General features: G+C 41.1%; 1 protein-coding gene across 4 annotated transcripts in view; it reads right to left on the bottom strand.

Moving 5' to 3' along the window:
• LOC125172886 (protocadherin alpha-C2) overlaps positions 1 to 13,862 on the bottom strand; it is a 174,953-nt gene that overhangs the window by 108,279 nt on the left and 52,812 nt on the right. The window contains exon 1 of one of the 4 annotated variants that reach the window (XM_047871561.1): positions 8,540 to 10,969. The exons of the other annotated variants lie outside the window; for them this stretch is intronic. Within the exon in view, the coding sequence (XP_047727517.1) occupies positions 8,540 to 10,936 (2,397 nt within the window). The 5' untranslated portion in view covers positions 10,937 to 10,969. Of the gene's footprint in view, positions 1 to 8,539; positions 10,970 to 13,862 lie in introns of those variants that run through there. 4 annotated transcript variants of the gene reach the window in all.

The raw sequence follows: 13,862 nt of genomic DNA, 5'->3' as shown, positions 1-13,862 counted from the left end.
CTAAAATTAACAACACAAGAAACAAGAGGTGTTGTCGAGGATGCAGAGAAAGAGGAATCCTCTTGCACTGTTGGTGGGAATGCAAACTGGTGCAGCCACTTTGGAAAACAGTATAGAAAACAAAAAAAAAAACAGTATGGAAAACAAAAAAATTAAAAATAGAACTACCCTACAACCTAGCAATTGCATTGCAAGGAATTTATCCAAAGGATACAAAAATGCTGATTCAAAGGGGCACATACACCCCCAATGTTTATAGCAGTGCTATCAACAATAGCCAAACTATGGAAAGAACCCAAATGTCCATCAACTAATGAATGGATAAAGCAGATGTGGTACACATACACAATGAAATACTACTCGGCAATGAAAAAGAACGAAATATTGCCATTTTCAACAACGTGAATGAAACTGGAGGGCATTATGCTGAGCAAAATAAGTCAGTCAGAGAAAGATACCATATGATTTCACTCATATGTGGAATTTGAGAAACTCAACAGATGAACATAGGGGAAGGGAAGAAAAAATAAGAAAAAAACAGAGAGAGACACAAACCATAAAAGACTCTTAAATACAGAGAACAAACTGAGGGTTTCTAGAAGGGTGTGAGTGGGTGGGAGGGTGCATCTAATGGGTGATGGGCATTAAGAAGGGCACTTTTCAGGATGAGCACTGGGTGTCATACATAACAGATGAGTAATTGGGTTCTACTCCTGAAACAAAGACTACACTGTATGTTAACTAACTTGAATATAAACTTTAAAAATCCATCAATTAGAGTTTACACACTAACCATTCTAAAAATGAACCAACAAAAAATGAAATAAGAAAACAATTCCATTTATAATAGCATCAAAACCTCAAAATACTAAGGAATAAATGTAACAAAATCAGTATAAAATGCATACTCTGAAAACTACAAAACATTGTTGAAAGGGACTAAAGAACTAAGTAAATGGGGGGAAAATTCCACGTTCATGGATCAGAAGACTTTATATAGTTAAGATGGTGATGGCAATACTGCCCAAATTGATCTACAAATTGATCCCTAGCAAAAGTAAGCTGGCTTCCTTGCAGAAATTGATAAACTGATCCTAAAAGTCACATGGGAATGCAAGTCACACAGAACAGCCAACACAATCTTGAAAAAAAGAACAAAGTTGGAGCACTAATAGTTCCTGATTTTAAAACTTGCCACAAAATTACAATAATGAAAACAATGTGGTACTGGGATAAGGATAGACATATAAATCAATGGAATAGAATCAAAATCCAGGAATGAACTCCCACATTTATTGATCAATTGATTTTCAACAATGGTTCACAAACATTTCAACAGGGAAAGGATAGTTCTTTTCAATAAATGATGCCAGGATAACTGGATATCCACTTGCAAAAGAATAAAGTTGGATCACTACCTCACACCTGCTACAAAAGTTAACTCAAGGGGCGCCTGGGTGGCGCAGTCGGTTAAGCGTCCGACTTCAGCCAGGTCACGATCTCGCGGTCCGTGAGTTCGAGCCCCGCGTCAGGCTCTGGGCTGATGGCTCAGAGCCTGGAGCCTGTTTCCAATTCTGTGTCTCCCTCTCTCTCTGCCCCTCCCCCGTTCATGCTCTGTCTCTCTCTGTCCCAAAAATAAATAAACGTTGAAAAAAAAAAAAATTAAAAAAAAAAAAAAAAGTTAACTCAAAATGTATCAAAATGATGCCAGCAAAATGTCAGAATAGGAATTCCCAGCCCTTATTCCCACACAAAAATAACCATTAACAATGATATATAAGCCAAAATTCATTTTTGAGGATTCCAGAATCCAGTTAAGAAGCTGGAGTACCCCAGGTGAACACAAGGCTGAAAGAGCTGCACTGAAATCAGTAGGAAGGATCATTTTAACTTTGCTCACATCAGCCCCTCACCCATACTGGTACACCTCAGCACCCGGAAAGAATACTCTCACTACTTCACCTTCAAGGGGAAAGAGAAGAGTATAACATGGGTCTCAGGGCTGTCTAAAGGACTAGTTTCTGCATTGCCTCAATCAGAGAACTGATGGAAGTGGCATTGTTTGGATGCCTGGGGGCTATAGAGAACAAAAATAGCAAGGGGTCAGCTTGCGCCTTCAGGAAGGAGGGAGAGAAGTGAGGGTGTGTCTAGCCTTTTGGGTTTTCAGAAAGCTATCTAAGGAATTGGTATCTGTCTACCTGCTTAGGGGTGCTGACAGGAAACCAGCACACTTGGATGCCTACTGGCCACTGAGAACAGAAGAGCTTACTGCTGTAGAACCAGAAAACTGAAATGCTGCCGACAGACACTAGAGGGAGCAACAAAGATAATTTAAATAACCCAGTCAAAAGGAGCAACAACAACAAAAAATAGAGAAAGGTATGAAGAAAACCTTTGGGACATATGGAATTTATGGGACACCTTTAAAAAGAAACAATCATTGGAGTCACAGAAGGAGAAGAGGGAAAAGGGTAGAAAGCTTATTTAAAGAAATAATGACAGAGAACTTCTCAAATATGAGGAAAGATTTGGACATCCAAGTTCCTGAAGCTAGTAGGTCACCCCAAAATTTCAATCCGAAACACTCTTCCCTAAGATGAATTATAATAAAACTGTATAAAACAAAGAGAGAATTTTAAAAACACAGGAGAAAAAAAATTTCTCTCATACAAGCAAACCCCCATTAGGCTATTAACAGATTTCTCAGCAGAAACACCGCAGGCCAGGAGAGAATGGGTGATATATTCAATGTGCTGAAATAAAAATAAGCCACCAACCAAGGATGTGTTATGCAGTAAAGTTATCCTTCTAAATGAGACAAGATAAAGACTTTCCCCAATTTAAAAAAAAAAAAAGGCTCAGGGAGTTCATCACCATTAGACCTGCCTTATGAGAAACGCTGAAAGGAGTTCTTCCAGCTGAAATGAAAGGGTGATGACTAGTAACATGAAAACATATGAAAATATACCACAGTCTGGTAAAGTATAGAGTCAGATTCAGACTACTCTAATATTGTAATACGGTGGTGCCATAACTACTTTAAGAGTCAAAGAACAGATATATTAAAACTAGTGATAGTTATAATTATTTGTTAATGGATACACCCTTTGAAAAGATATAAATTGTGGGGCACCTGAAGGACTGAGTCAGTTAGGCATCTGACTCTTCATTTAGGCTCAGGTCACGATCTCATGGTCTTGAGATCAAGCCCCACATTGAGCTCCACTCTAAGCATGGAGCCTGCTTGAGATTCTCCCCCCCATCCCCCACCCCGTGCTCACTCTCTCTAAAATAAATAAATAAATAAATAAATAAATAAATAAATAAATAAACAAATAAATAAGTGAAGAGACGGAAAAATATATTCTGTGCAAACGGAAACCAAAAGAGAGAAGAGGAGTAGCTATACTTATATCAGATAAAACCGACTTTAAGTAAAAAACCGTTAACAGGAGACAAAGGTCATTATATCGTGATAAAAGTCAACAAAAGAATATAACAATTGTTATATATCTACCCAGCATCACAGCACATAAATATATAAAGCAAATACTAACTTATCTGAAGGAAGTAATAGATGACATTACAGTAATAGCAGAGAACTTCAGTACACCCACTTTCATCAATGGAGAGATAATCCAGACAGAAAATCAGTATGAAAACACTGAACTAGACCAAATGGACTTAATAGACATGTACAGAATATACCCACCAACTTCAACAGAATACACAGTCCTCTCAAGAGCACATGGAACATTCTCCAGGATAGATCATGTATTAGGTCACAAAGTAAGTCTCAGCAAATTTTAAAAGACTAAAATCATACAGAGTATCTTTTCTGACCATAATCATATGAAACTAGAAGTCGATAACCAGAGAAAAATGGGAAAATTCACAAATACTTGGAAATTTAACAACACACTCCTTAAAAACAGTGGGTCAAAGATGAAACAAAAGGGAAATAAGAGATATTTTGAAAGAAGTGAAAATGGAAACACAACATAGTAAAACTTAGGGGATACAGCAAAAGCAGTGCTAAGAGGTAAGTTTACAGCAATAAATAACTACATTAAGAAAAATGATCTCAAGGGGTGCCTGAGTGGCTCAGTTGGTTGGGCGTCCGACTTCAGCTCAGGTCATGATCTCACAGTTTGTGAGTTCGAACCCTGCATTGGGCTCTGCGCTGACAGCTTGGACCCTGAAGCCTGCTTCGGATTCTACATCTCCCTCTCTCTCTCTGCCCCTCCCCTACTCATGCTCTGCGTCTCTCTCTCTCTTAAAAAAAATAAATAAACATTAAAAAAAAAGAAAAATGATCTCACTATGGGAATGCAAGCTGGTGCAGCCACTCTGGAAAACAGTATAGAGGTTCCTCAAAAAACTAAAAATAGATCTACCCGACAACCCAGCAATTGCACTACTGTAAGGCATTTATCCACGGGATACAGGCGTGCTGTTTCGAAGGGACACATGCACCCCCATGTTTATAGCAGCACTATCAGCAATAGCCGAAGTATGGAAAGAGCCCAAATGTCCATCAATGTATGAATGGATAAAGAAAATGTGATACACACACACACACACACACACACACACACACACACACAATGGAGTATTACTTGGCAATCAAAAAGAATGAAATCTTGCCATTTGCAACTATGTGGATAGAACTGGAGAGTATTATGCTAAGTGAAATTAGTCAGTCAGAGAAAGACAAAAATCCTTTGACTTCACTCATATGAGAACTTTAAGAGACAAAACAGAAGAACATAAGGGAAACAAAAATAATATAAAAACAGGGAGGGGGACAAAACAGAAGAGACTCATAAATTTGGAGAACAAACTGAGGGTTATGGAGGGGTAGTGGGAGGGGGATGGGCTAAATGGGTAAGGGGCACTAAGGAATCTACTCCTGAAATCATTGTTGCACTATTTGCTAACTAAATTGGATGTAAATTTTAAAAAATAAATAAAAAAGAAAAAAAGAAAAATGATCTCACTGGTGTGGAACCTTAAAAAAACCCAAACTATACAGAGAATGGATTGGTGTTTGCCATTTGCAGGGGGTGGGAGTGGGCAAAATGACTGAAGGTGAGCAAGAGGTACAAACTTCTGGTTATAAAATAAATAAGTTCTGGGGACCTAATGTATAGTACAGTGACTATACTTAATAATACTAAATTGTATATTTGAAAGTTGCTAGGGATGCCTGGGTGGCTCAGTCAGTTAAGCCTACAACTCTTGATTTTATCTCAGGTCATGATCTGAGTTTGTGAGTTTGAGCCCCAAGTCAGGCTCTGCACTGACAGCATGGAGCTGGCTTGGAATTCTCTCTCTCATTCTGTCTCTCTTTCTCTCTCTCTCTCTCCTCCCCTGCTCTCACTCTCTCTCAAAATAAATAAATATTAAAAACAAAGTTGCTAAAAGAGTACATAGGAAAAGTTCTAATTACAAGAAAAAAAAGTTGCAACTATGTATGGTGATGGGTGTTAACTAGACTTATCGTGGTGATCATTTTCCAATATATACAAATGTCAAACCATTATATGTATATCTGAAACGAGTATAATGTTATATGTCAATTATACTTCAATTTTTCAAATTAACTTAAATTAGAAATAAATGTTTATTAAATTAATTTAATTAATGGATGTTCCATATAAAAATTAAGATCTTCCTAAATAAACATGGAGACTGTAAAATCCATAAAAGAAAAATAGATGTATTTTAGTTCAGAAATGTAAAAAACACCTTTATATGGCAAAATATACATAACTACATCAATATAAGTTGTATAGGAGAAAAAATATTTATGATATAGGTAGAAGATAAAAGTTAATATCTATATTTTAAAAAGAAATTTCTCAAACTGAAAACATTTTTTTCAAATAAAAATGGGAAAAGAATTTAACTGATAAATCAAAGAAAACCAAACATAAATGACAGTATGCTGAAATTCACTGGTAGTATGTAGGAATTAAAGTAACAATGAGATATCACACTGGCAGAATGTAAGACTGCTTTTGCTTTTAGAGATAAAAGAGGTTGCTCATAACTTGGTGGAAATTAAAAGTACTACAAAATTCTTGAAAAGTACTCTAGCAAAACATTTGAAAATTAAAATTATTAATACCCTTTGATGTGTCAATTCCACATCTGAAAATGAATTTCACAGAAATGAAACCACCAATATTTTAGAAATATATAAATGAGGGGTGCTTGGGTGACTCAGTAGGTTAAGCATCAGGCTCTTGATTTAGGCTCCAGTCATGATCTCAAGGTTGGTGAGATTGAGCCCAGCATCTGGCTCCAGACAGCATAGAGCCTCTTGGAATTCTCTCCCTCCCTCTCTCTCTGCCCCTCCCTGGCCCGTGCTCGCTCTCTCTCTCTCTCTCTCTCTCTCTCTCAAAATAAACAAATAAATGTAGGGGCACCTGGGTGGCTCAGTTGGTTAAGCATCAACTTTGGCTCAGGTCATGATCTCATGGCTTGTAAGTTCAAGCCCCGTGTTGGGCTCTGTGATGACAGCTCAGAGCCTGGAGCCTACTTCCGATTCTGTGTCTCCCTCTCTCTCTGTCCCTCCCCTGCTTATGCTCTGTCTCTCAAACCTAAATAAATGTTTTAAAAAATTAAAAATAAAAATAAATAAATGTAAAATTTTTGATAAATAAATAAGAAACATGTAAGTAATAGTACACCATGGTTTAGGAGGGCTAATGAATACTTGAAACAAAATACTCATCAACAGGTTAATAACTGAATATATATCAATGATTCACCCTGTATTATGGGGTACTACACGGCTATTAAAAATATCATGGGGCAACTGGGTGGCTCAGTTGTTTAAAGCATCCAATTGTGAGTTCACGCAGCATGTTGTGCTCCACATTAGGTGTGGAGCCTACTTTAAATTTATTTTTACATTTATTTATTTTTAATAGAGAGAGACAGAGCACAAGTGGGGGAGGGGCAGAGAGAGAAGGAGACACAGAATCCAAAGCAGGCTCCAGGCTCTGAGCAGGGCTCAAACTCACAAACCGTGAGATTATGACCTGAGCCAAAGTCAGACGCTTAACCGACTGAGCCACCTAGGCACCCCCGTGGAGCTTACTTTAAAAAATAAGAAAAACAAAAACAAAAAAGAAATTGGATACTTGTCTGACAACATACAAAAGTATTAGATATGTGGGGATTTCCAAAGGTATTGGTGATTGAGGAAATGTAAAATGCATTATCTATCCTAATAACCTAAAATAAACACTAACAAAAAGCCACCAGATGTTTGCACATGTGTAGCAATCCAATGACTGCAAATAAATATGTGAAAGGAAAATTACAAGCCTGTTTGTATTGGATACCTGACAGGAATGGTGATGTGACTAGAAGAAAATGAGGAGGGACCAAGCCAAAAAAACTTAAAAAAATTTTTTTGTTTGTTTATTTATTTTTGAGACAGACAGAGACAGAATGCGAGTGGGTTAGGGACCGAGAGAGAGGGAGACATAGAATCCAAAGCAGGCTCCAGGCTCTGAGCTGTCAGCACAGAGCCCGCTGGGGGGGGCTCAAACTCACAAACTTTGAGATCATGACCTGAGCCAAAGTTGCACGCCCAACCAACTAAGCCACCCAGGCGCCCCTTTAAAAAATTTTTTTAATGTTTATTTATTTTTGAGAGACAGAATGCGATCAGGGGAAGGACAGAGAGAGGGGGAGACACAGAATCCGAAGCAGGCTCCAGGGTCTAAGCTGTCAGCATAGAGCCCAACACGGGCCTCCAACCCACGAACTGTGAGATCGTGACCAAAGCCAAAGTCGGACACTTAACCCACTGAGCCACCCAGGAGCCCCCGGAAAAAAAAAAAATTTTTAAAGAAACAAAAATGCACCTTTAAAGGGCATTTATGTAAAAGGTTATGCCCTCTTTAAAATAAAACACGTAAAATGGCATATGTATAAATTTTATAAAAACATTTAAAGTTTTAAAATTCTGGTTAGCCTCATTAAAACAAACCTCTTCTAAATACTTAAGTATTCACAAGGTGTGGTTTCTTACAAATGCTCACACAGAAAATAAATGATAATACGGGTGCCTGGATGGCTCAGTCAGGTAAGTGGTCTACTTCAGCTCAGGTCGTGAGTTTGAGCCCCGAATCAGGCTCTGCGATCTCAGCACCACTTCCGATCCTCTGTCTCCCTCTCTCTCCGCCCCTCCCTCTCTTTCTGCCTCTCCCTCGCTCACGCTCTCTCTCTCAAAAATAAATAAACATTAAAAAAGGAAACAAATAATTATAAACCCTGTGTAATACAAAAAACCGCCACAAATGATTACCGTTATGGGCAGTTTATCATGACTTTTTACTAAAAACTTGCCTGAAAAATAATTCGACCCACTATGTCAGTAATACTCATTAAATTCCATAACCATGAGCAAAATTAAAGAATAATCTTACCTTTAATTTACAAAATTAAAGAATGAATCTTAAACGATAAAAGTGTGAATAAGGCTAAAATAGTAAGACAGTTTTAAATACGAACTCACCTCTTTCAAACGTTCTGAATCACCTTCTCCTTCACCTGTTCCCTCTGTAGAACTCAGACACGGAGGAAGGCTGGGGCTAAAGGCCATGAGGTCGGTCTTGGGCGGACCCTCCCCAGAGCACACCCTCTGCCGCCTCTGCTGCGAGTACGACCAGCTCCCCACCGCGCTGGAACACACCAGCGTGGGCTTCCCCGGCCCGCACGCGCCCTCGCTGGGCGGCGCCGAGCACCGCAGCGCCACGTACAGCAGCAGCGTGAGCACCAGCAGGCTGGACACCGCGCAGATGGCGATGATCAGGTACACGTTGACATCCACCAGCGCCGTCTCCGCGCCAGCGGCGCCCGCCAACACCCGCGACGAGGCCTTGGGCGCCTGGCCGCTCTCCACCAGCGACAGCAGCACGGTGGCCGTGGCCGTCAGCGCCGGCTCGCCGTGGTCCCTCACCAGCACCAGCAGGCGCTGGCGCGGCGAGTCCGCCTCGTCCAGGCTGCGCGTCGTGCTGATCTCGCCCGTGTACAGCGCCACGCGGAACGGGCTGCGCGCGCCACCCGCCGCCGGCTGCAGCTCGTACGACAGCCACGCGTTGTAGCCCGAGTCCGCGTCCACCGCGCGCACCTTCGCCACCACGTGGCCCGCGCCCACCGACCGCCACACCAGCTCGCTCACGGCGCCGCCCGCGCCGCCCGCCCCAGGCAGCGGCAGCAGCGCGGGCGCGTTGTCGTTCTCGTCCAGCACGAACACCTGCAGCGTCACGTTGCTGCCCAGCGGGGGCACGCCCGCGTCGCGCGCGCTCACTTGGAACTGCAGCAGCTCCAGCTCCTCGTGGTCCAGCGGCTGCAGCGCGTACACCTTGCCGCTCTCCGCGTGCACCGACACGTAGCTCGACAGCGCACGCTCGCCCACCCGCCGCTCCACCAGCGAGTAGGACACCAGCGCGTTCTCCTGCGCGTCCGCGTCCCGCGCGGACACCGTGAAGATGTGGCAGCCGGGAGGGTTGTTCTCCTTCACGAACACCGTGTACTCGGCCTGCGCGAATGTCGGCGCGTTGTCGTTCACGTCGGCCACTTCCACGGACACGCTGGCCGTGGCCGACAGCGAAGGCGAGCCCCCGTCCCGTGCGGTCACCACTACAGCATAGTCCGACACGCTCTCGCGGTCCAGGGCGCTGTCCAGCACCAGCGAATAGTAATTCTTGAAGGTGGACACCAGCTTGAAGGGGACATGGGGTGTTAGTGAGCAGGTCACCTGCCCGTTGGCGCCAGAGTCACGGTCGGACACGCTGATCAAGGCGATGACAGTGCCCACCTGAACATCCTCTCGTACCGGGAGTGACAGAGAAGTGATGGTAATATGTGGGATATTATCGTTTATATCTAGTACTTCCACCAAAATGGTACAATGACCTGCCATTGGAATATTCCCCTTGTCTATTGCCTCCACCGATATTTCGTACAATTTCTTTTCTTCGAAATCTAGTTTACCCTTTGTTCTAATTTCTCCACTGTTAGGATTTATGATAAATGCATTCAGCACTGCAGGAGATACAGGCCTTCTAAATGCGTAGCTTATGTCTCCATTCGCACCATCATCAAGATCTGTGGCATTTAGCTTGATCACTAATGTACCATTAAATGCGTTCTCTAATACCGTCACTTTATAAATGAATTGGTCAAATTCTGGGGCATTGTCATTCACATCCAGAATTTCGATCAGCAGCTGAACTGTGCCGGTCATCTCCGGTTTACCCCCATCATTGGCTGTCAATACTAAACTATGCTCCTGAATTTGCTCTCTGTCCAATGATTTTCTCAACACAAGTGACAACGAAGACGTTTGTTCACGATTGTTTTGTGTGTCCAAAGCGAAATAGTCGTTGGGATCCATTCGGTAGGTCAAGGCTGAGTTTACTCCAATATCTGCATCGGATGCGCCATCTAGTGGAAACCGAGTTTTTGGGGGTCTAGATTCCGCAATGATTATTCTTTTCTTACTTTCAGGGAACACAGGCGGGTTGTCGTTAATATCTTTAACCTCCACCTCCACATGGAAAACCTGCAGCGGCCTGTCCACGATCACCTCCAGGTGGATGCTGCACTCCGCGTTCCGCCCGCACAACGCCTCCCGGTCGATCCGAGAATTCACAAACAAAATTCCATTCTGCAGATTTACCTCCAGTAGGTCCCCGCGGCCTTTGGACACCACCCGGAATTGGCGTCGCACCAGCTCTGCCAGCTCCAGCCCCAGGTCCTGTGCGATTCGTCCCACGAAAGTGCCGTGTTTGGCCTCTTCCAGGACCGAGTAGTGGATCTGGCCGCTCCCAGCCTCCCAGGCTGTGAGCAGCAGAAGCGACTGGAGAAAACTCAGGGCTCCGGGGCCTCCTCGCCAGGAAAACAGCATGGTACACTCAAAAGGATTCAAAGATAGCTTAATGTATATGTAATACCTTACCGCAAACTGATTCTCACGGCCTTCTATTGGGGAAGGATTCACTAGAGGTTTTCCACTATCTGCCAAATTTTCTGCAGGACGGAAGAAGCGGAGGCACGTTCTTCAGGCAAACGTTCTCAGTGAAGAGCGACACCAAGCGCATGAATTTGTAACTGTAAACATGATTCAGTATTCCTATTTTCCGTTGATGTAGGGTTGGTGTTTTTTTTGCATTTCGTGAGGTTTTTCACCGCAAATACCCAACTGAAGATTAAACGTCTTTCTTTCCAGAGACAGTAAATAACTACATTCTTCTTTTTATTGGATGCTAGTTGAAAATTTGTCGATGAATTCCATTTTTCCACAAATAAATTTTTGCAGAAACTTTCATGCAGAATTTTGAAAGAGGAAGTTTCGGCATTTACTTTTGGAAATCAGTTTCCAGTTCTGCCTAGTTTTGGGGTTTTGTTTGGGAATATCTTTTTCCTATAATATTTATTTATAACTGCTCACACAACAGCCATTGACTCAAAATGGAAACACAATCAATTATAAGAAGAAAACAAATGATTGTGAAAAATATTAATAAGTGATATACCAGATTTTAAATAAATATACTGTATTTGTAACTTCCCCCAAATATGACGGTGAAATGTGGATACAATATTTGTATTTAAAGGAAGTGTCCTGTCAATGCGTGTATGAGTTTGTATGGGAGCACACTTGTGCATAAACACAATAATTTAGACTATTAAAATATAACAATGCTTTAAATTTCTCTTTGTATAAAACATGCCAAGAAGTAGCATCCTATCTATTTGATGGAATTTAGATTACTACAAATAAGCTAAACTTCCCTCTTCTCTTGCACACTATCACTGGAAAAAAAACTTACTATCATTTAAATTGACTGATACTCCAAAAATCAACAGGTAGATGCTAACACATCTTTAGCAAGGAAGAAAGGAAGAAAACTTTACATTTACCTACTGCTACAACAATCTTTACCAAGCCAAAAAGTTCCAGGTGAAATAGGGCTATGAAAGATGCAGTACAGGGGCTCCTGAGTGGCTCAGTCAGTTAAAAATCAAACTTCAGATCACATCATGATCTCACGGTTCACCACTTCAAGCCCTACATCTGGCTCTGTGCTGACAGCTTGGAGCCTGAAGCCTGCTTCCAATCCTGTCTCCCCCTCTCTCTGCTCTTCCCCCACTTGCGCTGTGACTCTTTCTCACTCTCTCTTAAAAATAAACATTTTAAAATTTAAAAAAAAAAGATGCAGTACAGCTCCAACAATTGTCTTGCCTGTTGTATGCACAAATCTGCAGGAAACAATAGTTGAGTTCATTTTTGTATTTTTGCTCATCTGTGAAAATTTGGGTAGTGTATTTGATATTCTCTTAAACTCATCCTCCTCTCATGTTCCATTACTTTTATTAACATAGCTTTACTCTTATAGTGGGAACAGTCCCTCGATTCTTTCTGTTGTTCTTGTTTATCAAGCTCCATCCTGTTTCCCTTTCCTTTCCACCTAACCTTGATTATATGATCAACTATTTATAATACGTCAGACACCCCAAAAGCACTTAACTACTTACATTATTCCTCTAACATTTCCCTTAGCTTCCAATACACAGCCTAACTACTCATTTTCTCTTATTGAGCTTCTCCATTTAGGGATGCCACTTCACCATCATCTCTGTATTCCCTACAAGCTTACTCTCACCTTTACCTTGATTGGGCTCTCAAATGAATTCATAACTCTTTCCTCCTACATACAGAGATTCTTCTAGATTTTCTTCTTTCTCTTCTCAAATTCCCAGCCTCATTCCCACCATTTCATTCTCAGATAATTTACCCAGAGAGATAAGTAATCAAACATAAATTTAATGGCTCTCTTCTTATATCAACATTTTTCTTTATATTCTCTATTTTTTCATTGCCTACTAAGGAAAAGTGGTCCCTACTTTTAAAGCCAATCTTATCCTCTTAAAACATTATCCTTCATACTTTTCATCTTTATCTACATTCTTAATCTGCCTCATCTTCAGTATCTCCTTCTTTACTTGCTTCTTTTCCTCACACTACAAAAATACTCAAGTGTCTTTAAATATGTATACACACACAGGTACACATATTATACACACACACATTTAAACTTTCTACTTCTTCGGGGGGAAGTTTTTTCTGTTTATCTCCTCCTCTTCCCCTCAAACTTCTAACATTTACTTGATGTATTGTCTTTGAGTTTTATTTCAGCTGTTGTATTACCTTGTGATTTTTAGCTTATTATAGTGGGTTGAATGGCAACTCCCCTAAAAGATATGCCCACATCTTAATCCCTGGAACCTGCAAATATTACTTTCTATGGAAAATTATGTGATTAAGCTTAGGGTCCTGAGAGAAGGAGCTTAGCCTCGATTACCTAGGTAGGCCCTAAAGTGCAATCACATGTATCCTTATAAGGCAAACAAACATATGAAGAAGATGATATTCAGAAGAGGAGGCAATGTTTTGACAAAATACAGCAACCATTCTTGATTTAAAAAAAAAACTCAATAATGTAGGGATAGATGGAAAATACCTCAAGTTTATAAAGGCCATATATGAAAGACCCACAGCTGATATCATCCTCAATGGGGAAAAACCAACAGCCTTTCCCCTATGGTCAGGAACAAGACAAGGATGTCCACTCTCAACATTACTATTTAACATAGTCCTGGAAATCTTAGCTTTAGCAATCAGACAACAAAAATAAATAAAAGTCATCCGAACTGGCAAGGAAGAAGTCAAATTTTCATTACTTGTGGACGACATGATACTCTTATGTAGAAAACCCGAACAACTCCACCAAAAAATTTCTAGAACTAATATATGAACTTAGCAAAGTCGC

This window comes from Prionailurus viverrinus, chromosome A1, assembly GCF_022837055.1.
Source record: "Prionailurus viverrinus isolate Anna chromosome A1, UM_Priviv_1.0, whole genome shotgun sequence".
NCBI classification, from domain to species: domain Eukaryota; kingdom Metazoa; phylum Chordata; class Mammalia; order Carnivora; family Felidae; genus Prionailurus; species Prionailurus viverrinus.
The sequence above is the reverse complement of the archived record's forward strand: the minus strand, read 5'-3'. Positions and strand labels throughout refer to the sequence as shown.